Source organism: Cicer arietinum, chromosome 5, assembly GCF_000331145.2.
Source record: "Cicer arietinum cultivar CDC Frontier isolate Library 1 chromosome 5, Cicar.CDCFrontier_v2.0, whole genome shotgun sequence".
NCBI lineage: Eukaryota > Viridiplantae > Streptophyta > Magnoliopsida > Fabales > Fabaceae > Cicer > Cicer arietinum.
Window position 1 is genome coordinate 74,708,065 of NC_021164.2, and position 25,503 is coordinate 74,733,567.

Sequence of the window (25,503 nt, forward strand, 5' to 3'; positions counted from 1 at the left end):
AAAGAGTGTGGTAATATTACAAGGATTCTCCTTCCTCGTTTCATAAAATTGATTGGTACTATTAATGAAGGAATAATGCATGTATTTTTCACCCATATTATTCTGTGGGTAAGCAATAGCATCTACCTTTTCCAGCGACGGAGCAGTGGATACTGCTTTTAATCTTTCAGTCTCACTTATCAACACAGCCCTCTTTTTTCTGGGATAATCTTCGATATGAGATGAGCCATGGGAGGACGATCTTTTCAATGTAGGAGGTGAGGGTAGATGGATACAGCTGGCATCCAATCCAGGTGAACAAACATTTTTAGCTTGCTGAACTTCAGGCATCCTCTTATAGTTGTTTGATATCAAATTCCGACTAAACTTGAGAACTCCAGACTTGGCTGGTCCCTGGGTCAAGCACAAGAAAATGTAATAAGAAAAAGGCATTACAAAAAATTGAGAGAAATCATGGAAAATAAAAATCATCACAATTCCCAAGCAATATCATGCTATCTTAATGCATATAACAATGTAAATGAATAAGATATAATCTACGGTTAAGAAGCTGCCAAAATTTTGAGAATGCTTGCTAGTTTGGATTAAATATTTGGAATAAAAAATTTGGTAAGCAATAAGAATTACCATTGGACTTATGATCCATTGACCATTTTTCCATGATTGGCATATCCTTGTGTCATCTTTGTGGACCTTCAGTTCCATGTTAGATCCCCGTAACCTTACCAAGTAGAAATCTCCACTAACGTACTTCAGTACAGTCGCTTCTTTCCAAGAGCCAGCAATGTAAACCTCCACAATTTCGTTAACTTTCCAACATCCAATATTTGCAATAGAAGGAGGGCATGGTCTGATGGCCTTCCTTGAAACTCTATTATTTTTTGCCTTTCCAATATCGTCATACTGAACCTTGTAAGAGTGCCCATTACCACAAACAATATGGGCACAATGCCATTCCGCTCCAAACCCCTGGGTATTGTCAAGGATCTCCACTTTACTTCCCTTTTTTAATCTCATGGTGACTAATTCAATTCAAACCCTAGCCTGTGACATTGATAAAAATACATGTTATCGCCACGCACAAAACTCACAATTAATAACATCGCTTCAAGAAATCTTTCAAGGACATTTGTCAATGATTAAAAACAATCGTATCTTGTCAAACAATTAGCATTTATGAAATTAATTTCTTTTAAAAATAATTTCCTAGGGTTAATTTTGCAGAGGCAAACACGATAAATAAACAGCTAAAAAAAAATCGAAAACGCACGCAAGAGTAATAGTGCGTGTGTATGTCGAAAAACATGTATTCATTAATTAATTGTCACGATGATAAAATATGATTTTACATTCTTAAGCCTGAATTTTTTCATATATCATTGTCGCTGGTGATTTGAAAATAATAAGGAGTTCAAAAAAACTACAATACCAATGGACGAACAAATCAAATTTAAGCGGATCATCATGAAGAGAGAGAGAGAGAGAGAGAACAGAATTAAAATTCGCCAAGGCAAGAACCGCAAATCGAAGAGATAAGAAGATTACAGAACGCTATACGACATGAATCGAAAGAACTGAAATCAAATAAAATTTAAAGAAGATTGATGCTACTGACCTTTGTCGACGATTGCGTGTTTGAATAAGCCGATAATCTTTGAATTAGTCGCTTCGCTGCAAGTATTTTCACTCTTTTGAGATATATGAGTATTGAATCAACGAACAAATTAGGGTTTCCCAAACTCAGAATAATGATGGTAACAGAATTTCAGACTTTTGCTCTTGCTTGAAGGGAAAATTATAATAACAAAATAATTATAATAAAATATAAAAGTTTATATAACAACCTGGTGTGGTGTGCGACACAAGGTTGGATCAACAGCTTATGGGCCCATCTTTCGTTTATACGCAGGCCCGTTTATATGAACTTTTTTAGGTACATTCTTTTTTATTTTATATAAGAAATACTTATTATATTTAATAATTAATTAAATACATTTTTTTCCTTAAGTCTTTGCTAACAATTAATACGTTAGGTTGAAAAATATATCTCAGGTTTAGACAACTCGAAACTTTATAAAATAATTTTTTTATTATAATTATATTATTTTATTCACAAATTAGAAAGTATAATTTTTTACAACTAACTAAGTATATTTTTTATGAATTTATAGGTGAAAATATATTTTTTACAAGTAATTAAATATATATTTTATGAATTTATAGGTGCAAAAGTGTTAGATAATTAAACTTTATAATAGCAACAGCACAAACCCTCTATTTTCCGCTTTCCTTGCTTAATATTCGTAGAAGAAAATTTGAAATTATTTTTTGTTTGAAATTGTATATTTATATCATTTTTTCCCTATATTTTTTATTTATTGTATTTAAACATGTGGCTTTTATATAAATTTATTTTTTAATGATGTTTTTTTGTTATTTATTTATCTTTATATAAATTGCTGTTTTTTTATTATTTATTTATCTTGATGTGACGTTCATTGTATTTAAATTAACATGTTAACTTTAATCTGATCATTCAAATAAATTTACTTTGATTTTTTCAAATTTGTACATTATATTATTAATTTGAGTGTTAATAATTTGTTAACAAATTTGTCTTTTTTCTGCTTTAGCAAATTTATATTTGTGTTATTGTCAATTTTTATGATATATTAAATTTGAATAGATGAATATAATTTATTTTTAGTAATAAGTAAACTCTTATAAACATTATGGCAATGTTTACACAATTTTAATTTATATACATTATCAATATAAATAAATTTTTACTTTGTAAGCAATCATAATAGTGTGATCATTAAAAATATTTAAATTTATTCATAACTATTTTCAAAGTCATATAAATAAGGTATTAATATGTAAAATTTAATTTCTTTTAAAATTCACAACTCATTTGATGGTCATAACAAAGAGATACGAATTATAACAAGGTATCATATTTTATGACAATTTAGTATTTGATAAATTAATAAAATATTATTTAAAATAAAAATTTAACAAAAAAATATGATAAATTAACATTATCTTTATCTTATCTCTACTGTTAAAATATGGTTTTGAGTGGTTGCTATCATCTTAATATTATCTTAATCTTAATTTGTTAGAGTAGTAGGTCTAGTATAATTTACTCATTTTATTTCCATCAATTTTTTATCACGGCTTTTTAATTTACCCATGCATCAAATTTTGATCACGGCTTTTTAATTTACCCATACAACTATTTGATCACGGCTTTTTAATTTACCCACACAATTATTAAAGAGTAAATTACTGTTTTCGATTTTGAATTTATAAATATTTTATGATTTAAGATTTCAAATTTATAAAATATTATATCGCTCTCTCAAAATGTCTAACGTCAATTAAAATATTTTTTTCTTCGAACAATTCTATTAAAATTAATGATGTGTTGTTTTGAGTGATAGTGCGACTTATCCTCGTCAATACTAGTTATTTTTAGGATTTCAATAACGAATGTCTAATAAGAATAAAAAGTTAATTTTTTAATCATCGTGAAACTTATATTTAGTGTTTCTTATAGCATGACATCAACAGAATAAATTACGGCATTATTTAACTTGGCATATTAATACCTCTAATTAAATTAAACTACTTGATAGAAAATCACAAATTACAACACTTACAATTTCAAAACGATAATTTATTCAATTGATTATTTTTACCTACAAAACAATATAATAAAGCAAAAATTCTTCTATGACAAGTGTGCTATTTGTCATCTACTATGCCGCTTATTTAAATTGAAATCTTCCATATAATATTTTATAATTTACTACTATTATTTTATTTTTACCAATTACTCTCATTTCTATTATTGTTGATTCATTCTACACCTTTTGAATTTATTACACAGATTCATTATTATTATTTTTTTAAATAAATTATAAGTTGCCCAATAGGTTATACAAATTGAGGGGGGAAAAAAAGCATGTTATACACATTATCTAGTCACTTTTGAATTTAGTATAATTTTTAATTAAGTTAATTTAACTTTTCCCTTTTTAAACTTCATTGTACAAGTACAACCATTGTCTTTTAACACGGCCCATTTTTTTAAACACAGTCCACGTTTTTTTAGCTCACTTGTTACCTTTTAATGGCAACAACTTTTTTACTAACGAATTTTTAGGCAGCTTACTTATTATTTATTTATTCCATCTTTGTATAGATTTAGGTAGAATACCATTTTAATCTTTTAAAGTATAGGGCAATGAAATTGATTTCTAATTCAATTAAAAACTTAAATTAATATTTAAATATTCAAAGTAATTATCAAAAGATATAATTTAATATGTTAAAAGTCTATGATATTATTTTATAGCCACCTCTTTTTTCTCCAACATTACTATCATTTTTAGATTTATTAGTAAGAAATTCGTGTTATCACATATGTGATTCGTAGTTGATATATTACACTTGTTTCATGTATATTTTAAACAATTTTTTTTAATTTATTTATTAATGACAAATATTTATTTAATATTTTTTATATTTATTAATGTTTAATATTTGACTTATTTTTTAATATTTATTAATGATAAATATTTGTCACGTGTTTTTTTTATGTAAGTGACAAATATTTATTCTTTAGTTTTTATATTTATCATTCACAACATATTTTGTTGTGTTATATTTATCAATGATAAACACTTGTTCCGTATTTTTTTATATACTAGCGGCAAATACTTGTGCTATAACTTTTATATTTATCACTGACAATATTTTTCTATGTAGTTTTTTATATTTATCACTTACAAATAAGTGTTCCATGTTTTTTTTAATAGTTTTTGAAATTGAAAGAAATAAGAAAGAAAGAAAGAAAAATATAAAAAATAAAGACCATAAAATATTTATTCGATTATTTTTTATATTTATCAATTATGTAATTTTATTAAATCTATAATTTTTTTTAATTTATCACTGATAAATTTTATCCCATATTTTTTGAAAAGTGTTTGAAATTTGATGAAAGAAGAAAAATAAAATAAAAAAATCAATAAATATTTATTCTGTCATTTTTTATATTTATCATTTATATAATTTTATAGAAACTACAAATTTTGTGTGTAATTACATTGTTGTCCCGTTAATGCATTTATGTAATTTTTAATTTTTGTTGCAGTTTTTTTTGTGTGCAGAATTTTTTTTACAATTTCTTTTTTTTTGTAGTTTTTTATATACAGTTTCTTTTTTTTTTGCAGTTTTATATTTTAGTTTTCTAGAGGCAGTTTTATTTTACAGTTTTAATAACTATTAAAATATATTACCATTGAACCTTTCTTTTTCCGGATTTTCTTTTTGCCACCCCTTAAAACTTTCTACAACAAACATATATTTTTCTCTTGTTTTTTAAATTCATAATATCTTTAATTTGTTATGTCAATTAAACTTTTTACTCAACCTATTTGTTTATCATTTCCTGAATTTGAATTCTCAACAATCAGATAAATACGCATTTATATATTCATAGACATTGTGATGGTCCTAACTTGATTAGACAATTTATTTATGATTCAAAATATTGAGGTTGAATATGAACTGTCGCGAGTGCGAAAATACTACAATTATTAAATACAGTGAGTTGGGTCCATCATATCCCGATCTGCAATTGATTTCTTACAAGACTCAATCCACTTTTTTTTTTTTCATTGCAATTAATTTAATCCCATCCACCACTGATTTATTTGAAGTCCACCACTCACTTTAAATTGTGGATTGTTGAAGGGTTTATGGAACTAGATGGAAAAAATGGCTTACTAGTAACCACATCTCCAAATTTTATTAATTAAAAGTAAATGTTATATCACAAATATATTTTTTATCGTGTTCTAATATAGATCAAATGCACCTCTTACATATATTTATTTGTCTCAATTTTTATTTAGGGTTTGTTTGATTGTATTTTATTTTTTATTTTTAAAAAATTATTTTATAAATAAATTTTAGAAAATTGTTTTTAAAAAGAAAATTTTAAAAAAAGATCGTTTGATAATTTCAATTTTTAAAACAGTTTTTGACTAAAGAGTTAAAAAATCTGAAAAATAAAATACTATTTATCTATTTTATTTTTTTAATTTTAAAAAATATAATATTAAAAATAGTTTTAAGAAACAGTTTTTAAATATAAATAATCCAAACAGATTTATTAATTTTAAAATTTTAAAATTAAAATTTTAAAATGTGAATCACACAAGCCCTTATTCTAGCGAGTTTTTAATTCTTCAATTGCAATTCGTTTGAATGGCAGGTATCCCTTAATTTATCCCACCATCATACATGCAAAGAAGCCTTGAGACGTGTTGTTGGGAGTTGTTCATTTATAGTTTGTTATTAATTTATAGTTTGAAAGATGGGGTGGGAATTGGGTAAGAGGAAAGCGGAGAGAAAGAGAAAATAAATTATAATATTGTGAAGTGTGAAATATTTTTCAATAAAATATAATTACTTATGTACTTCAAATTAGGAAAAGATAAATAATAGTTAAAGAAAATACAGTTTTAAAAATAATAAAATTAATTTTATTATTTTGAAAATACAATAAATTGTTCACTTTAAAAATATTTTCTACAATATTAACAAATAAAATTAAAACAAGTTTTTAATAAAATGTTTGCTTAGATTTTCACTAATTATTTAAGTTAATAAATTATTTATCAGCTGACCAACAACCTTGGCATATTTGGATTTATATGAAATTTACGAGAATAAGAATACGGAGAAGCCAAAGACTTCTTTTGATGCTCCTTTCTCGATGACTTATGAAAGAGACATGCGTTTTGTTGGTGAAATGAAACAAAAAACGCAACAGGGGCCAAGATCTGCGGCGATTTTCCATAAATGAGACAATTGAAGTAGGAACAACATTGTCTTTGAAAACAAGGGTCACTAGACTTTTTGGTAATTCATGCAGTCTGATAGACAGACAACTGTTATAAACAACAAAAAAATGTCTTCATATATTAATTTAATTAAAAACAAAAGTCAACACTTTAACGCATTTAATATTACTAAATATATTTTAACTTTAATAAAAAAACTATTCAATGTTAGTAGTTTTCAAAGACATAATAGAATTAAAATGTTTATATTAAATCTTAAAAAATTAAATGTACCTAACTATTTTTCTTAAAACTCATAAAAATAATTATTTTTCTAATAGTAGTATTACAATGGAGTATGTAATAAGATAATGAAAATTGGAAACATTCCTCCATTTTGTCTTACTACAGTATTGTGAATAAAATAAATTCAAGGTAACGTAGTTATGGTTTTTAAAGCATCCAAATGCAATTGCTGCATATTTGATCTCACAGTAACAAACATAACCTATGAAAATAAAAAAAGATCTATGATGGTTTGTTAATGCCTACAACTCTAGCAATAAATAAGATTTTAAATTCAAGTAAAAATATTTCATGATAGTTGAATTCAGATCCTCAATACCACATCAAAAAAATGTGAAAAGTACAACCTCCGACCCACACACAGTAAGCATACGCTCTAGAAGATGATCCAACACAAGCTCTACTCAAATGCATCATCATCATCATCGGGAAGGGGCTGGCTAGCAGCTTGGGCAATCTCAGCCTCATGCCTGCAAAAGCAACAAAGTAATTATAGGAATGTTCAAGGTAATTTTTTTCATGCCAACCATAAATCAGGCCGGCACAAGGCCAGTGTGGAGAAATAATTAATCAATATCATGTCAGATAGCTTACTGTTGTTGTGCAACTAAATCAATCTGAACCTCTGGAGGAGCCAAGGCGGGAGATTCAACAAAGTGCAAGTTAGGATCGCTGCAGAATTAAACAAAAATGAAACAATAAGTTGAAATGCATCTAAAAATTTGAAGCCTTCTTCCAAATAAAGTAGTTGCCTACCCTGCAAGTTTCCGGGCAAGGTACAAGAAAGGCTTCTCAAAGTTATAGTTGCTCTTCGCTGAAATCTCGTAGTACTGCAAATTCTTCTTTCTGTGGAAGGTAACCTGCTTTGCCTTCACTTGTCTGTTCTTCACATCAACCTTGTTACCGCAAAGAACAATTGGGATGTTTTCACAAACCCTGAAAACAATTGTGTAGATAGTTGCCAAAACAGTAAGATAAACAACTTGGTGCCAAATACCAAATGTATAGAGACAACAATTACAACGGTTTCAAGGAATTGATTTACAAACCGGCAAAGATCACGATGCCAAGTAGGTACATTCTTGTATGTTAACCGAGCAGTAACATCAAACATTATAATTGCACACTGCCCATGGATACTGCAAAGTAAGACAAAGCATGTTAACATTAGAAAGAGAGCAAAGCAGATACCCAAATAATAGTGAAAGGAACTCGTATCATGGCATACTAAAAGCCTTTACACAAACTGTTCGGCTAAAAAATCCTCACAATCATTGAAATCTTCCATGCTAGGATACCCACTTAGCTAATAACTCATCCCAACAGGAATAAGGACTACAAAAAGGACATGCAATACTACAGTACTGATTAATCCCGGGGAACAGATATACTTGTTGGAAAGAAACAAGTCATGTATTTAACACCCTTGCAGAAGATGCTGAGAATGTAAAAACTACTTTATCAGTCAGAATCACAATATGATAAAAGTGCTAAAATATCATGTTTCAAATCTTCACAAGATACATGTGTATCCTGAATAGAGACAGATCATGATGACCGAGAACAACCTTAATACTCACAGCATTAGATGATTGAAGATGACCATGCAGGTTAGGCATATGTAAATGAAATTGAATAAATAAATAACCAAAAGATCACACAAAACACAAATTTGAAAGCACAATAAACAGGAACCAATAATATTAAAAGAAATGAAGAAACTTACTAATATCCATCTCTGAGACCACCAAACTTCTCTTGTCCAGCAGTATCCCAGCAGTAGAAACGAATCTTTCCACAGTTTGTGAAGAAATCCAATGGATGAACTTCCACACCAATAGTTGCTGTTTACCAACAAATAATAAATCACTTAAAAACTTAGACCCGTATTAAATCGCTAATTGAAATCACAACTGAATACTTTTCTTACGTTCATATTTCTTCTCAAATTCACCAGTAAGATGCCTCTTCACGAATGTAGTCTTACCTGCATTGTAAAAAAATTCATATCCTAATCTACAAACCAGATTCTAGCGAATCTCTGATTTTAGGTTACAAAATAAATCTAAAAAAACGAAAACAAAGTGAAGAAAAACGAACCAGTGCCACCGTCACCGACGATAACGAGCTTGAAACTAGGGTAATCAACAGTTTGCTGATTGGGCAACGCCTGCAGCAGCAGATAAAAAAAAGATCAATTCAACAGAATTCAAAAATTAAGCTGAAAAGACAAGTTTAAGACGGTGAAGAAGAAAAACGTACCATGGAATCAGAGTGTTCGCGTCAAAGAGAGGAACAAGTGACGCAAAAAGAAACGGAGCAATTTGAAGAAGGAGAAAGAGAGAGCGAGGGTTTATATTTCAAGGGTTTTCGAATTTGAGGAATGACTCTTATAGCGTCAGGTTCACGCAGTTTTCTACACCCTTCGATTAAATTAATTAAATTACACAACTTCAATCACACGCAATCAAAATCTTCATTTTTGGGCTCAACCTTCTTGGGCCTCCTCGTTTATTAATTTATTTTAAAATATATATTTTTTAAAGTATTAAAATACACTCAATTAAAAAATTTATATTTGCGTTTACCAAAATATAAATTAAACTTTTCTTGTTCTAACATGCTTTCATAATCTTTCAACTTTTGTAAGTTTTCATCTATTGTCAAATGTTAATTGTTTTATAAGTTTATTAATGATTAATTTAATTAAATAATTACATAAGTTTCATTAATTATTAATTTAAGTAATTATTATTTTAATTAAATAAATAAATACAATATTAATTTTTTTATAATAATTATCTAATTAAATTTTACTTTTTATAATTATTAAAAAAAATGGAATCCATAAAAATAATAAAATTTAATTAAATATTATAATTAAACATACAAATACACAAATTTTATTACATAATCACCTATATGGTGTTCAGTCTCACGTCGTGGTGGTCGAAGAATACAATGTGGAGGTTAGTTTTCTTCGTCAACTAGGGCATGTGTTTAATGTACATTTTCACTTAATAGGTCGACATGGATCGAAGAAGTAAGATCTACTTGATTGAGGAATGATTGAACACCAAATGAGTACACGTTAGTAACATAACAAGCAACCGACTCGTGCGTACCTAGGTTTGTACCAAATAAGTTATTCACAAAATCTTGGTCGCTTTAATGTAGAGATTGTCAGTGATCATATTGTCGAGTCAATGTTAATTGAAATAATTGTCTTGGTGGTTCAAATTATTGTTGCGTTGGGGTGAAAGAAAATGAATGGCGATGTGCTGATAACGTTTCATTTTCAATAGTAATAGGGGGAGTTAGTGGGCGAGATCTATTATGACTTTGTCATTGTGATGGTTGAATTGACTCTTTTGCAACACCACATCGTGAGTCTTGCAGTGGGTGTGGAGCTGATAGGTACAAATTTGAGTTATGTCTAAACTACACCATATACTCTTATGTTAGGTATTGGGTGTCCATGTATCGATTAGCCGATAAGACAACAACTTTGACGTTCGTTCCAAAATTGATTCCATGTAGCATGTTTGTCTTTCCAATTTTTCAGATGATTCTCTCTCATATCTTGACAGTGAAGTGTATTAATGTTTTCAGGTTCATTTGGTATTTTCTGGGAAAGTCCAAACTGCTTTGACTCTATATGTTTGATGTCATTCTACAGTTGATAAACAAATCAAAATGGTTTTGATTGTCCATATTATTGAATCATGTTATACTTGTTGTGGTATGACGTTTTCAAGACCCCTGTAAGGCATCCATATGAACTAGAGAAAACAAATGACATATTAGTAAGGTGACACAATCCAACGATGAGAAGAGATCTAAGACACCGTCTACAATCTACTCGCATTCATACTTAAATGGATCAACAAGAGAAAAATATGTAAGAACAGAAGTGCGTCTAAGAGTAGGGGTGAATTAGGTGTTTAGAAATTTTCTTGTTTTTAGAGATTTAGTGTTTGATTTTTCTGATTTAAGATAGTGTATGGAAAAGATAAATGGCAGAAAAATAAAGAACACAAACATATTATCTTGGTTCCCCTTATAACCAAGGGTACATCCAGTACTCTTGCACACCACAAGAGATTTTTCATTATTGTTAGAATAAGTACAAGTCCCAACCTATGACCTTTGTTACAAACTCCTAACAATCACCCTAAGATAGCACACCACTATCTTAGTTTACAAAACTTGAAGAAAGAACACCACTTTCCTCAATTTACAACACTTGAAGAAAGTACACCATTTTCTTCAATTTACAACACTTGAATGGTTTAGTAATATTGATTTTGACTTAGATCAATATGATATAATAGGTGATGTACAATGATAACAATTCAATATAATTTCAAGTACACTAGAGAACTTTTCTCAATGATATGAAAATATAAAATCTGTACTTGAAATATAAAAGTGAAACTTTGAATAAATCAAAACATTTTAGAAAGTTTGTTCAAAGTTTGTTCAAGGTTTGGTTGTAGGATTGGTTATGTTTGATCTGAAGTCATGGTGTATTTATACTCTATAAACATCTCTTCAGATTCGTGGCCATTGATCCAAGAGGTTTGATGAAGAAATACAATGATCAGGAACCATTTCAGAATTGAAAAATTGCATTGTTTTCAGGTGTATTCGACTACAGCTTGTGTGTAGTCGAATACACATCCTTTTAACGTTCAATTTTATTTGAATTTTGAAGCTTGTATTCGAATACACATTCCAGTATTCGAATGCAGATGTTTGAAGATGTTCAGTTTTAGCTACTGACTTGTCTGTATTCGACTACAACATGTTGTATTCGAATACAACATTGTATTTTGCCAAAAATATTATTTTCAAACATTATTTATATATTTTTACTTTTTAAAAATCCTTTTGATGCATATGCTAAAATGAAAGGTTCTCATGTGCATTTGAAATATACGAATATTAGATTGCATCATGTACATTTACATTATAAAACTTCTAACATATTTGACCATAGTTGTCTTTGATGTTTGACTTCTTTTTGAGCTTGCAACTTGATCACTTTCCTTGGTCTTTATCTTCATCAAAAACATGTATTTTACAAAATACACACACTCAAGAGACGTGGTTTGTGTCGGAATGAGGGACAAAGCAAGAATAAATATGCTCTTATCGTACTGATGCTCCTGATAAATAAGCAAGAATGAGTTCATTTTTTTTAATCTTGTATTTGTATGTTTAATTATAATATTTAATTAAATTTTATTATTTTTATGGACTCCATTTTATTTAATTTTTTAATAATTATAAAAAGTAAAATTTAATTAGATAATTATTATTAAAAAAATTAACATTGTAATTATTTATTTAATTAAAATAATAATTACTAAAATTAATAATTAATGAAATTTAATTTAATTATTTAATTAAATTAATAATTAATGAAAATTAAATTAATTATTTAATTAAAACAATAATTATGGATTAATAAAATATATATTTATTATTATGAAAGATATTAATAAAAAAATAATGTGTTGCATTATTTCACATTTATAAATTATAACTACCCACTTTTTCATTGAATATGTCATTATTAATTGATCAAATTCATTAAGTGTGTGCATACTAAATAGCACTACTAATAAAAATATTTTATAAATAATAAAATAAATTTTATAATTAAAAAAAAAATTACACTGAGAAGTCGATATGTGGGGACTCTTTTCTCTTAATTCTTATACTAAAAAAAAGTAAGTACTTTAATATTTAATTACTAATGAATGATAATTTGATATTTTTTTTATGATAGAAAAAAATACCACGAAAATATACTACGGTTATCTCCATTTATATTCTGATACAAAAACTCATGAAGAACTTCACAATCACATAACAAGTGCATAATAGTTTCACTACATAATATGTAGAGCACGAGCCATATTAATACATATTAAGGCAAAAAATAATTTTAAAAAAATTACTAAATATTCTTTAGGTTGTGGACAAGGATGAGCTTAAGTTTCATGGTGAGCGAATATAGGTTGTGAAATATAAAAAAAAAAAAAAATCAATATTTATAACTGTTGTTTTTTAAAAAGAGATTTTCAATGTGATATACTAAAACAAAATAGTTTCTTATTTTTTTTTTAAAATTTCTATAAAAAAATAATCTTTAAATAATTGAATATCAACTTCTTTTCTTTTATATTTGTATGAACACCTGATTTTATATCCAACATTCCTTGATTTTGTATCTACAACTTCATCAAACAATTAGAAAAATCTCCATCTCCCGAACCCATACGTGTTTCAGCTGGTCTTGCTGTAGTAGGTTTGTCTGGAAATTCCCTTTCACTCTTTTATTTTTACCTCCCACCTTAAAAGCAAATGAAAAGATCATTTTACCCCTACTATTTACTAGTCAATTTTTTTTTTTTTGAAAATTTTAAAAGAATTTTAAAACTTTGTAAGAATGCAGAATTTATAAAATGCAATTTTTTTAAAACTTTTAAAAATTTCAAACCTTTAAATGAATGTGAAATTTTTGAAATGCAATTTTTTTATATATATTTTTTAAAATATTTCAAAAATATAGATGAATGTAAAACTTTCAAAATACAATATTTCTATAATTTAAAAAAAAAATGAAAATTTGGATGAACACAACTTTCAATATGTTATTTTCTAAATTTTTTTAAAAAAATCAAAAAATTGAAATTGTCAAAATGTAAATAATTTTAAAAATTTTAACTCTCAAATAGTAGAAGTAAAATGACCTTTTTATATACTTTAGAGGATAGAAGGTTAGCGTGAGGAGTTGATGGAATATTTCTCAATCAACTGTTAATACATTCGTGCCTATACATTGAATCCTATCCGAACCACATAAGTGCATCACCAACTTCACTTGCCTATATTGGAATCTGGCAATTTCGCATTACAATTTAAAGTGGGAATAAATCAAGGCAGATTAGACTTTGAAAGGTCTGAGTCTGACCTACGATTAATTTTTTAGGCCTAAGTATACGGTCTATTATAGGGTCTTTTTTCCCCGACTTGACATGACCTTTTTAAAAGTCTGGTTTTATCTGAAAACCTATTTAAAATCTTTATTAACATTAAAACACTTAAATGTTATATTTTACATATCTACTTATATTAAACAAAAAATGATTTTTCTAACAAAATAATTTTTAAAAAATCTGAAACAAACACTATTTAAACCATAAAAAATGATTTTTTAGTTTCAATTAATAGATTTTTTTCCTGAAATAAATGCATCTATTATTACCTCTCAAACAAATATGGAACGAAGTGATTGCCTAATTGAACAACTATCGAATATGAAACGATTACCGAATATGGAACGACTACTGAGTGATTTTCTAAATAATATATTTTAAAATAGGAAATAATATTATTAATAAATAATAATAAATAAAATTAATAAATAATAAAATATATATATGTCGGTCTGTCAGACATAATAGACTTTTTTATAAGCCTGAACATGACCTATTTAAATAAATAGGCTTTAAAAATAGTTTGAGCCTAACCTTTTTATTAAATAAATCAGGTCATAGACCATTGACTGACGACCTAACTTATTTACATCCTGGGTTGAGAATATTGACAAATTATTCATTTTCTGCAAGTCAGTTTTATCAACTTTCTCCATCTTTCTATCAAAATTATTGAACACGATAATAAGAATCAAACTTTCAATTGAGAAATGTATTTCATCTATGCCCCACTCGTTGTCACCTGTGTTGAAGAAAGATTTGGAACCCTGTCGAGAACAGAAAGACCAGGGATATTCCTCTCAACAGTGATTCTCATGGCTAGGTGAGAGAGGATAAGGAATAAAGATGGAAGCCAAAGGCCCCCTTAACTCTACCAGGGATTGGACAAAGGAGATTTGGATTCCTTACCTTAAGGTAGAATAACTTTAAACAAATTTTGAGATAAAATAAGAGTGTGATGTTTAGTACGAAGATGAAATCATGAAAGAGAAAACAAATGTAGAGAGAAATAAAAAAAAGTAGAGAAATCAAAAGTAGATAATCCAAATCCAGATAAGAGTTAGCTTTATAAATTTGTATAGCTGAGTATAGTGTGGTACTAGTTGGTACTTCGAGTAGTTTGGAAACACTACTTCATTTTGCTTTGCTTCAATATTGCTTTGCTTTGCTTCAATATATGTGACGCCGTTATATGGCTTGTAAAGTATCTTAATGCATTGACGGCTGTTTACTAAAGTAAAAGTACTTCTTATTCACCAAACTAGCCAATTAAGTGTGTCATTTAGAAAAAAAATATTCGTATCCAGATATAAAATTAAATATCAAATCTCACTGTAACATACAAAACCTACGAAAAATTAAAATCTGTATGAAACCAAATTCATAGATGATATATTTTAAAACGCAAGTAAAAAAAAAAAAAAAAAGACTACGATGGAAAAATTACTGCCCACACGGCAATAACAATAAATAAGATTTTCAATTCAAGCAAAATATTCCATACTGGTTGAAATCAGATCCTCAAATTCACATCCAAAAATGTGAATAGTACAACCTCCGACACACACACACAGTAAGCATATACTCGAGAAGATGATCCAACACAAGCCCTACTCAAATGCATCATCATCATCATCGGGAAGGGGCTGGCTAGCAGCTTGGGCAATCTCAGCCTCATGCCTGCAAAAGCAACAAAGTAATTATAGGAATGTTCAAGGTAATTTTTTTCATGCCAACCATAAATCAGACCAGCACAAGGTCAGTGTAGAAACAATTCAGCAATATCATGTCAGATAGCTTACTGTTGTTGTGCAACTAAATCAATCTGAACCTCTGGAGGAGCCAAGGCGGGAGATTCAACAAAGTGCAAGTTAGGATCGCTGCAAAGTTAAACAAGTATGAAACAATAAGTTGAAATGCATATAAAAGTTTGAAGCGTTCTTCCAAATAAAGTAGTTGCCTACCCTGCAAGTTTCCGGGCAAGGTACAAGAAAGGCTTCTCAAAGTTATAGTTGCTCTTAGCTGAAATTTCATAGTACTGCAAATTCTTCTTTCTGTGGAAGGTAACCTGCTTTGCCTTTACTTGTCTGTTCTTCACATCAACCTTGTTACCGCAAAGAACAATTGGGATGTTTTCACAAACCCTGAAAACAATTGTGTAGATAGTTGCCAAAACAGTAAGATAAACAACTTGGTGCTAACTACTGAGTTGAGTGTTAGTGACAACAATTACAAAGGCATCAAGGATTCAATTTACAAACCGGCAAAGATCACGATGCCAGGTAGGTACATTCTTGTATGTTAGCCGGGCAGTAACATCAAACATTATAATTGCACACTGCCCATGGATGCTGCAGAATAAGACAGAACAAGCTAAAAGCATTAGAAGGGGAGCAATGCAGACACAAACTGTTCTAATAAAAAAAAAACCTCACAATCAATGAATTCTACAATGATAACTCATCCCAACAGGAATAAGGACTACAAAAAGGACATGCAATACTACAGTACTGATTAATCCCGGGGAACAGATATACTTGTTGGAAAGAAACAAGTCCTGTATTTAACACCCTTGCAGAAGATGCTGAGAATGTAGAAACTACTTTATCAGTCAGAATCACAATATGATAAAAGTGCTAAAATATCATGTTTCAAATCTTCACAGGATACATGTGTATCCTGAATAGAGACAGATCATGATGACCGAGAACAACCTTAATACTCACAGCATTAGATGATTGAAGATGATCATGCAGGTTAGGCATATGTAAATGAAATTGAATAAATAAATAACCAAAAGATCACACAAAACACAAATTTGAAAGCACAATAAACAGGAACCAATAATATTAAAAGAAATGAAGAGACTTACTAATATCCATCTCTGAGACCACCAAACTTCTCTTGTCCAGCAGTATCCCAGCAGTAGAAACGAATCTTTCCACAGTTTGTGAAGAAATCCAATGGATGAACCTCCACCCCAATAGTTGCTGTTTACCATCAAATCAAAGCAACAAATAATAAATCACTTAAACATATAATGGAGTATTAAATCTCTAAATAAAATTATAACTGAATAAATCTTACGTTCATATTTCTTCTCAAATTCACCAGTAAGATGCCTCTTCACGAATGTAGTCTTACCTGCATTGTAAAAAAAATCATATCCTAATCTACAAACCAGATTCTAGCGAATCTCTGATTTTAGGTTACAAAATAAATCTAAAAAAAAGAAAACAAAGTGAAGGAAAACGAACCAGTGCCACCGTCACCGACGATAACAAGCTTGAAACTAGGGTAATCAACGGTTTGCTGATTGGGCAACGCCTGCAGCAGCAGATAAAAAAAAGATCAATATCAATCGAATTCTAAGATTAATGCAAGTTAAAGAAGGCAAAGAAAAAGGTACCATGGAATAGTAATCGGTTTGAAGAGAGGAGCGAGTGACACAGATAGAAAAGGAGCAAATAAAGAGAAACGCGAGCGAGGGTTTATATTTGAAGGGTTTTCGAATTTGAGCGAGGACTATTATAGCGTTGGGTAGACGCAGTTTTCTACACACTTGGATTAAATCTCACAGCTTCAATCGCACGCAATAAAAACCTTCGATTTTATAAAAAGTTATATCTTTGATATTAATATATATTTAGAAAAAAACAAGTACATTGGAGGTTATTATAATGTCCATTATTAAATTAATAACATATAAGTAATTAAAAACATTTTTCTATAATTACCTACACTATTTTTAATTAAATATATTAATTTACTCATCATAAAACTAATGACACATAGGCTATTTAAAATAATTTTCTATAATAACCTGCATTATTTTTTAATCATATATTTTTACGTCAACATCTTAATGTTTCTCTTTTAAATCCTTTCATTTCTTTCTCTAATCAACTCCTCAAATTTTCCTCTCTTTCTATCTTTTCACCTTCAATTTTCTTTTTTAATTTTTTTTAATTAAAATTATAAATAAGTTCACTACCCAATATTCAAAATAAGTTAGGTTATGAAAGTCAAGCTTAATTAGGTTATGAAAGTCAACATAAATTAGTCTTAGAGAAGGTATACGTTCACTACTCAATATTCAAAATATTAGTGACTATTGTTAGAAAATCACCCGTCAACCCGACAATGAACTATAACATATACTTTTACATAAACAAATTTATCATAAGTTAAGCTGCAATAATAAAAGACTCACTATGAGATTAAAATGTGACTCACTATTTCAAAGTCTGGTCTGACTTGACATATTTCACCCCTATTTCCAGGAAGCGACCAGCTAAAGGAATTTTTTTCAAAACCTAGTAGGAGGTCGTTCAATGGGGAAGCGACCTCTAATTGACTGTTTTTTTTATAACGTTTGTTATTAATTTAATTATTTAAAAAATAAAAATAATAAATTAAAATAAATACTAATAAATTAAAATTCTAATTTTTTAATTAATTTTTAATTTATTTAAAAAATCGAAACACTATTAATAAAATAAATACATTAAATTGAAGAAAAAAATACATCAATGAATAAATGTGCCCAAATAAATAAGGTGTCCCTAATAGTTTGTCGATAAAATAACAACTTATTTTTTTAATAACTTCATCATATTTCTATTCCAAATGTTTGTCTGAACGCATCTTCTTAATAACTCCCTCCTATTTTTATTCCGATCTAATAAACAAAAAAAAAATAACAAAAATATTGTTCATGTAATTAAAAAAATAAAATAATAATAATAATAATAATTAAAAAAAATATAAATTTTAATAATAAAATCAAACAACATATCAAAATTAACGTGTTTAGGTAGATGTGTAAAAATAAATAACATATGTTATATTATTTTGACAACTCAATCATATTTTGCAAATTAACACTTAATATTATTTTATTAATGATTGAGTTATTGATTATTTAATAAATAAAAAACAATTAAAATATTTAAAAAATAAAAATTCTATTAATAAAATAAAATATATTATATTGAAGAAGAAAAAAAAGCAGTTTGGCAAAACAAATGACATGTTATGTTATAACAACTTCCTCTTATTTTTTTATCTGGATCTAATAAATAAAAATTAATAAAAATAATAATAATAAAATTTGATGTATTTTTTCTTTCAATTTGTGGTATTTTTTTTTAATTTAATGTATTTTGTTTGTTCAGTTTAATTTATTTTATTTTATTAAGATAATTTACTCTACTTTATTAATTTTACTATTACTATTATTATTAATATAATTTTATTTTAATTATTAATAATATTTTTTTGAAATATTATAATTATTTTTATTTTATTAAATAAATAATTTTAATGTTTTTTTTAAATTTATAATATAATTTAATCATTTTTAATTATAATTATAATAATAATTATTATTTATTATAATATTAATTATTATTTATTATAATAATAATAATTAAAATAAATAATTTTTTATAATTTATTAATGTATTTTAATTTAATTTATTATTAGTATTGTTATTTTTAAATAATTAAATTAATAACAAATGTTAAAATATAAATAAATAAATAAAACAGTGAGTTAGAGATCACTTATCAAAAAATTAATAACAAATGTTCTGTTTCTTCTTCAATTACATTTTAATACATTCAGCGTTGTTGTTACCCTCCGCAATCTTCTTTACTTCATTTGTTTCTTCTTTACAATTAAATATAAAAACAATATATCGACTTCATTTTGGGAGTCTGTTTACCATCAACTGATTAAGAGATTTGTGTCCAGAGTTTAGAGAGTACGGCATTTTCCAATTACAAGGTGAAGTCACTTTTCTTACTCTTGTTGCCATGATCGTGACTGAATTGAATGCAATAAAGATGCAGACCTTTACTCTTTAACATAAATTTATATTTACAAGAGAAATATCATAACTGTTTTAACTACCCAAACCGCGGGTAGACTTTACATACCTATTTCCGAGACTAGTAACGGGTAAATGGGTAACGGGTTGGGCGAATGGGTTCACGTGGGTTTAACTTTTTTGTTGTTGATATTTTTTATTTTTTGACCGACAATTTTTTTTGGCCCATTTATTTTATGGCAATTTTTTAATTAAAAAGTTATTCCATCTGTTTTTTTATTTTTTTTCAAAATTTTATTTATTTAACTATTCTAATTTTTTATTTAAAATTGAGCAATTTTTTTTAAATTTCATTTTTATTTTTTTTTCAAAATTTTATTTATTTAACTATTCTAATTTTTTATTTAAAATTGAGCAATTTTTTCCAATTTCTTTTTATAATGAGCATTCTAGAACTCTAATTTTTAGATGTTATAGATAAAAATAACCTTTAAAGCATCATGTTTATAAATCTTGACACGTCAACTAACTGGAGTGATGGGAAGATATAAGTTCTGTTAATAGAAATAATACGTGTTGATTTGTTTGTAAGAATAAAATTAAACTACTATTTTGAAGATGTGTAATAATTTTTTAAAAACTACTATTTTACATGCTTGTATTTTAATTTTACTAATCTATTATACATTTTACATTCTAAATTTATTATTAAAATCATACAAATTCTTGAAAGATTAATGAAGACTAACCTGCAAATTCAAAGATAAAAGATAACCATAGTTTGTATGTGTATTGTAATTTTTTTTGTAATAGGAATATTATTTTTCTTTATTATTCTGTGAGTAGTACCGAAATAAAAGATATTTAGCCACTTAATACAACAAAGTTTACATGAATTTTTAAATATCATGTATTTCATATAAATAATCATATCTACATTTACTAATTTACTTAAGTTATATATGTCATGTCTATTATTTTAAAAATTCTTATTTCATCTGATTTAATTATTTAATTTTTTAATAATTATTGTTTTTATTTGTTTAAAATTAAAAGTATTGTTTTATAATAAGTTTTGTTGGAAAGAAAAAAAAAATTAAAAAATAAGGCATCATCATTAAATACCTTTGATCAGTAACATTGACCGTGTAAGAAATTAATTTTTAAGTTAGATTAAGATTAGATTTTTTTTTTTGGTTATAAATTATTTTTTTTAAATACTAACTAAAGTATTAGGAAGATATCAACTAACTAAATGAATTAAAAATAAAAGATTTTTTTTTAAGAAAAAAATAAAACTTCCATTATATCAGAACAACTTTATACGTGATGCATTCGTTGAGGTTGAGAAGTTAATTACCAATTAAAAAATAAGAAAATAAATTAAAAATAAAATACAACGAGTTCACATGTTTGACGGTTGAGAATTTAATGATCAATTAAAAACTAAAAAGAATAACAATAAAATACAATCAATTGCACTGACTTCACAGCTTTTGAAAGGTAATTGTTTTTTAAAGACTAATTTAGCAACCGCCATTTCAAATTAATTTAATTAAAAAATATATTTTATTTTAATAATTCTTTTAGCGCCGACTTCACTCCTTAATTCGTCGTTCTCCGTTAACCATAATCTCTCATTTTTTTTGTCTCTCTTCTAAATATCATTCATATTATCTACTATATACACAATTCCTTATTAGTATATTTTTTTTTTTACCAAAATCCGTTATTCATCTTTGTGTTAAAAAAATCAGATTTTGTTGTTTCAGTCTCTTCAAGAAATGAGTCATGGAATTTGGTTAATAAAATTGTGTCATTGTTCGGGGTTTAGGGTAATGATCCATAGAATTGCAATAAAAATATATATGTCATCCATTGGATTTTTAAAAAGGTGCAATGGATTAGATCCATCCATATTTATTTTTTAATGAATGCATTAGATCCAACCATATTTTTAAATGGATGAATTGGATCCAATCCATTAAGATTTTTTATTTCGTAGTGAATGGATTCGATGAATTTATAATTGAATGGATAATAGATAATTGAATTACTTTGCCACCTCTACTTGTCATTTAGGACTCGTGATTAGGATATGTCATCCGATTGCGAAAATCAGTGACAAATAAACTAGAAAAGTTAGTGACGAAAAACAATATAAATGATAAATATATCGTTAGAATATTGTTGTTAAATTATACTTATTACAATTTATTATACTAAAATGTTTGTCACTAATTTTATATTTTTTAACATTCTTTTTATGAAAATAAATCATTTAAAAACAATTCTATAATACAATTCATAATAAGACACATGTTTGTCACTAATAAATTATTTTAATTTAGTATTTTTTGAATTATATATAAATATAAATATAAATAAAAATAATTATAAATATAATTATAATTATAATTTATTATAAAAATTTCATATAAGACAAATATTTATTACTAAATAATTAAAAGAAAAACACGTGATAAAATATTTATTAATAATAAATATAAAAATAAATGAGAGTTGATACATTAAAAAATACGAGACATATAGTTTTTATTTGATAAATATTATATAAAAAAAACATAACGTACATGGTTATCACCTATGAATATAGAAAAACATCAAATAAATAGATATAATTGATAAATATAAAAAGGCAAGAGATGAATATTTTTTATTGATATATTATAAATGCAAGATGTTGAGACAAAATCTCAATTTAATGTTTTGATTAAAACAAACAAAAAGTTAATTAAGAATTCTAATTATGATTCTAAGTGTTTCGGTATTTAACATGTGTATTTGAGTGTGTTAAAACAAAATAGGTATCAAGTATTACAAAACAAATCTTATTAAAATAAAAAAAGCAAAAGCAGTAAAACGAATATCGATCTTGACATAGTTCTGGAAAATGAAGAACGGTATTCGTTTTTGGCAGAAACAAGAATAATCAGTTTTTTTTGTTAGAGTTTGGATCTAGAAACTTTATTAATCTTGTATATTCATCAAAGAATAAACAAGGATCAATCTAAGTCATAGTTGTACTTTCAATCTAGACCTGCACACGTGACTGAAAAGCAAGCAATCATCTCAGACAACTGATACAATCACAAGTACAAATCAGCTCATCTCCAACAAATTCGAAGAACGATCTTGGATGTCAAGAACGTTCTTGGATTTAGCATAAACACTCTTGCTTTTTGCCTGATCTTATTTATCCACTTTTTACACATTTGCTGCTCCTTCCCAAAACACTCCTATTGATAATCATCAGCATCCTTCGAAAAGAACCAAACTGGAAAGGGAATCATCAAAAGCTTATATGGACATTCCCATAATTTTTGTTGCTCTTCAAACCATTATTGCAAGACAAGCAAAACATCAAGAATCAAAAGTAAGACTAATCTTTAAAGTTGATGGCTAAAGTAACCAAGTACAAACCGGATATAAATGATAAAGTCCCTGCATCGCTGACACACATACATAGCAGAAAAGCTTGACACGCAACAGCTGTCAGAATTGTCGAAATTCAGCATTCACTCAAAACAGAAACAAATAACGTTCTTCGTTTTCACAGCTTTAATCCAATAACATTCTGGTTTACAAATGGCAAAATCTGTTTTAATTTAAGATTGATCTGAGCTACAAAAGTACATCTATCTACACTACAAAACATCAGTATTCATCACAGAGGAAATTAATAATTTACACAAGATTGTTTTGGATAGATTCGATCAAAGAGGATCAACAAAGGCAAAGCAAAACATGAAGATCAATCTCCAAATTGATGAGCTATGAGAAAGGACAACCATGATAACAAGGACACTGTTGTTGCACCTTCTTGCATAAAACACATCATGTTTTTGAGGCAAAGGACTGACACACAACAGCTGTCAAAATCCAACACTCATACAAAACACAAAACGAAGAATGTTCTTGTTTTGCAAAAGAACATTCTGGTTTTAATTCTCTTTTAAAGACATAATTAAAAGAGATAATTTTCCACAATATAAATCACATATTAAAGAGTATCAAGACTGCTCAAATCATTGGTGAAGTCAAGAACTCGAGATCAATGTCCAAAGGTGAAAAACAGCCTCAAGTACATTGTACTTCTAATATTCTGCAGAAATTTCTGCATAAACCCAACTCAAAACAGTGTCAACTGACATGTGACAACTCATCCAATCACTCATTCACGTTTTCCATGAAACTAAAGAGCAAGAACGTTCTTCGTTTTGTCAAGAACGTTCTAGACAGCAAATAAACACATATTTAATTGCTTTAAAATATATCTAACACTTGAGAAGTGTGTCCAACGGATATATTCATTTTAAACTGAGTATTCAAAGTCTTTTAACATCTATAAATTGAAGATCAATTGGAAGATGAAGGCACGAGTTCAATTTACAAATCTACCAACACTTGTTCAAGTAACAAGTCATAAAAACTCTTCAAGCAAACTTCAGCTCTCTTCACTATATCCTTGAATCATTATATACTGAGTTTGTTTTTCATTTATCTCAAACAAGTGTTTAGAAGTTTCAAGACCCCAAACACTTTTATCATACACATCATTTGTAACTCAAGTCTATCTTTTATGTTAGATTGAGTGTGTTTGTAAAAATCATTTCAAGGTTGAAAGGTGATTGTAAAAATCATTTCTAGGTTGAAAGATGAAGATTGTAACAAATCAAGGTTGATCTGGACTGGTGGTGTAAAAACCAAGAAAGTTATCTGTTTTGAACACTTAGTGAAAAATCTCACGGTTGTGAGGAGTGAACGTAACCCGAATTTAGTGGACTAGGATATATATTTGTGTTATATCTCTTCCCTTATCTATTTAATTTCATTATGATTTGATTATCAAGTTAAATATATAAGTTAAATTGTTGATTTAACTAACCAAGAACGTTACCCGTTTTCTGGTCAGAAACCAAGAATGTTCTTCGTTTTTTGGTCAATCAAGATCAATCTTGAGTTTTTTTCTTAAGTTTTTAACAAGAAATTTTAAATAAGAACATTTACAATTCAAACCCCCCCATTTCTTGTAAATCGATATTGCTACTTCACAAGATACATATTTATTACTGATAAATATAAAAAATAATATAGGATGAATATTTAACATTGATAAATATAAAAAAAAAATATAGAACAAATATTTTTCACAATTAAAAATAAAATAAACGATCAAACAAATATATGTTATTAATAAATAAAATAATATGAAACACATATTTATCATTGATAAATAAATAAAAACACACAAAATATATATATTTATCACTAATAAATGTGAAGAAAAGAAAAACACTTGACACAAATTTGTCACTAATGAATATAATAAAATTTCAAAAATAAATATTTGTTATTAATACATTGATAACAATACAAGATAAATATTTATCACCGATAAATATAAGTAAAACACGAAATAAATATGTATTATTTATAAAATAAAAAATATATGGAATATATATATATATC

At 27.2% G+C, this 25,503-nt stretch overlaps 3 protein-coding genes across 7 annotated transcripts in view; all 3 read right to left on the bottom strand.

The window, feature by feature from the left end:
- Positions 1-1,813, bottom strand: part of LOC101515344 (uncharacterized) — a 4,350-nt gene extending 2,537 nt beyond the window's left edge. For all 5 annotated transcript variants that reach the window (XM_073368924.1, XM_073368923.1, XM_073368922.1 and 2 more), the window contains exons 1-3: positions 1,616-1,813; positions 628-1,044; positions 1-393 (exon numbers count right to left, since the gene is read on the bottom strand). In XM_073368924.1, the coding sequence (XP_073225025.1) occupies positions 1-393; positions 628-1,017 (783 nt within the window). In that variant the 5' untranslated portion in view covers positions 1,018-1,044; positions 1,616-1,813. The remainder of the gene's footprint in view (positions 394-627; positions 1,045-1,615) is intronic.
- Positions 1,814-7,415: 5,602 nt separating this feature from the next.
- Positions 7,416-9,570, bottom strand: LOC105851162 (GTP-binding nuclear protein Ran1A). Its single transcript, XM_012716191.3, has 8 exons — positions 9,429-9,570; positions 9,267-9,336; positions 9,097-9,153; positions 8,893-9,010; positions 8,216-8,305; positions 7,923-8,102; positions 7,761-7,838; positions 7,416-7,636 (listed from the first exon to the last, which is right to left on the bottom strand). The coding sequence occupies exons 1-8, from the start codon at positions 9,429-9,431 to the stop codon at positions 7,567-7,569; spliced, it is 666 nt and encodes a 221-aa protein (XP_012571645.1). The 5' UTR covers positions 9,432-9,570; the 3' UTR covers positions 7,416-7,566.
- Positions 9,571-15,611: 6,041 nt separating this feature from the next.
- Positions 15,612-17,721, bottom strand: LOC101515022 (GTP-binding nuclear protein Ran1A). The gene is made up of 8 exons (XM_012716192.3): positions 17,586-17,721; positions 17,434-17,503; positions 17,264-17,320; positions 17,049-17,166; positions 16,438-16,527; positions 16,141-16,320; positions 15,979-16,056; positions 15,612-15,856 (listed from the first exon to the last, which is right to left on the bottom strand). The coding sequence occupies exons 1-8, from the start codon at positions 17,586-17,588 to the stop codon at positions 15,787-15,789; spliced, it is 666 nt and encodes a 221-aa protein (XP_012571646.1). The 5' UTR covers positions 17,589-17,721; the 3' UTR covers positions 15,612-15,786.
- Positions 17,722-25,503: the final 7,782 nt, after the last annotated feature.

Bases quoted from the DNA above. Each gene is read 5' to 3' on its own strand.
- LOC101515022 (XM_012716192.3), bottom strand. The intron at 17,321-17,433 runs GTTCGTTTTCCT...TTTACAATGCAG, and splicing joins CGTCGGTGACGGTGGCACTG to GTAAGACTACATTCGTGAAG. The intron at 16,057-16,140 runs GTAGGCAACTAC...TTAACTTTGCAG, and splicing joins CTTGCCCGGAAACTTGCAGG to CGATCCTAACTTGCACTTTG.
- LOC105851162 (XM_012716191.3), bottom strand. The intron at 9,011-9,096 runs GTAAGAAAAGTA...GTTGGTAAACAG, and splicing joins ATTTGAGAAGAAATATGAAC to CAACTATTGGTGTGGAAGTT. The intron at 8,103-8,215 runs GTTTGTAAATCA...AATTGTTTTCAG, and splicing joins TGGCATCGTGATCTTTGCCG to GGTTTGTGAAAACATCCCAA.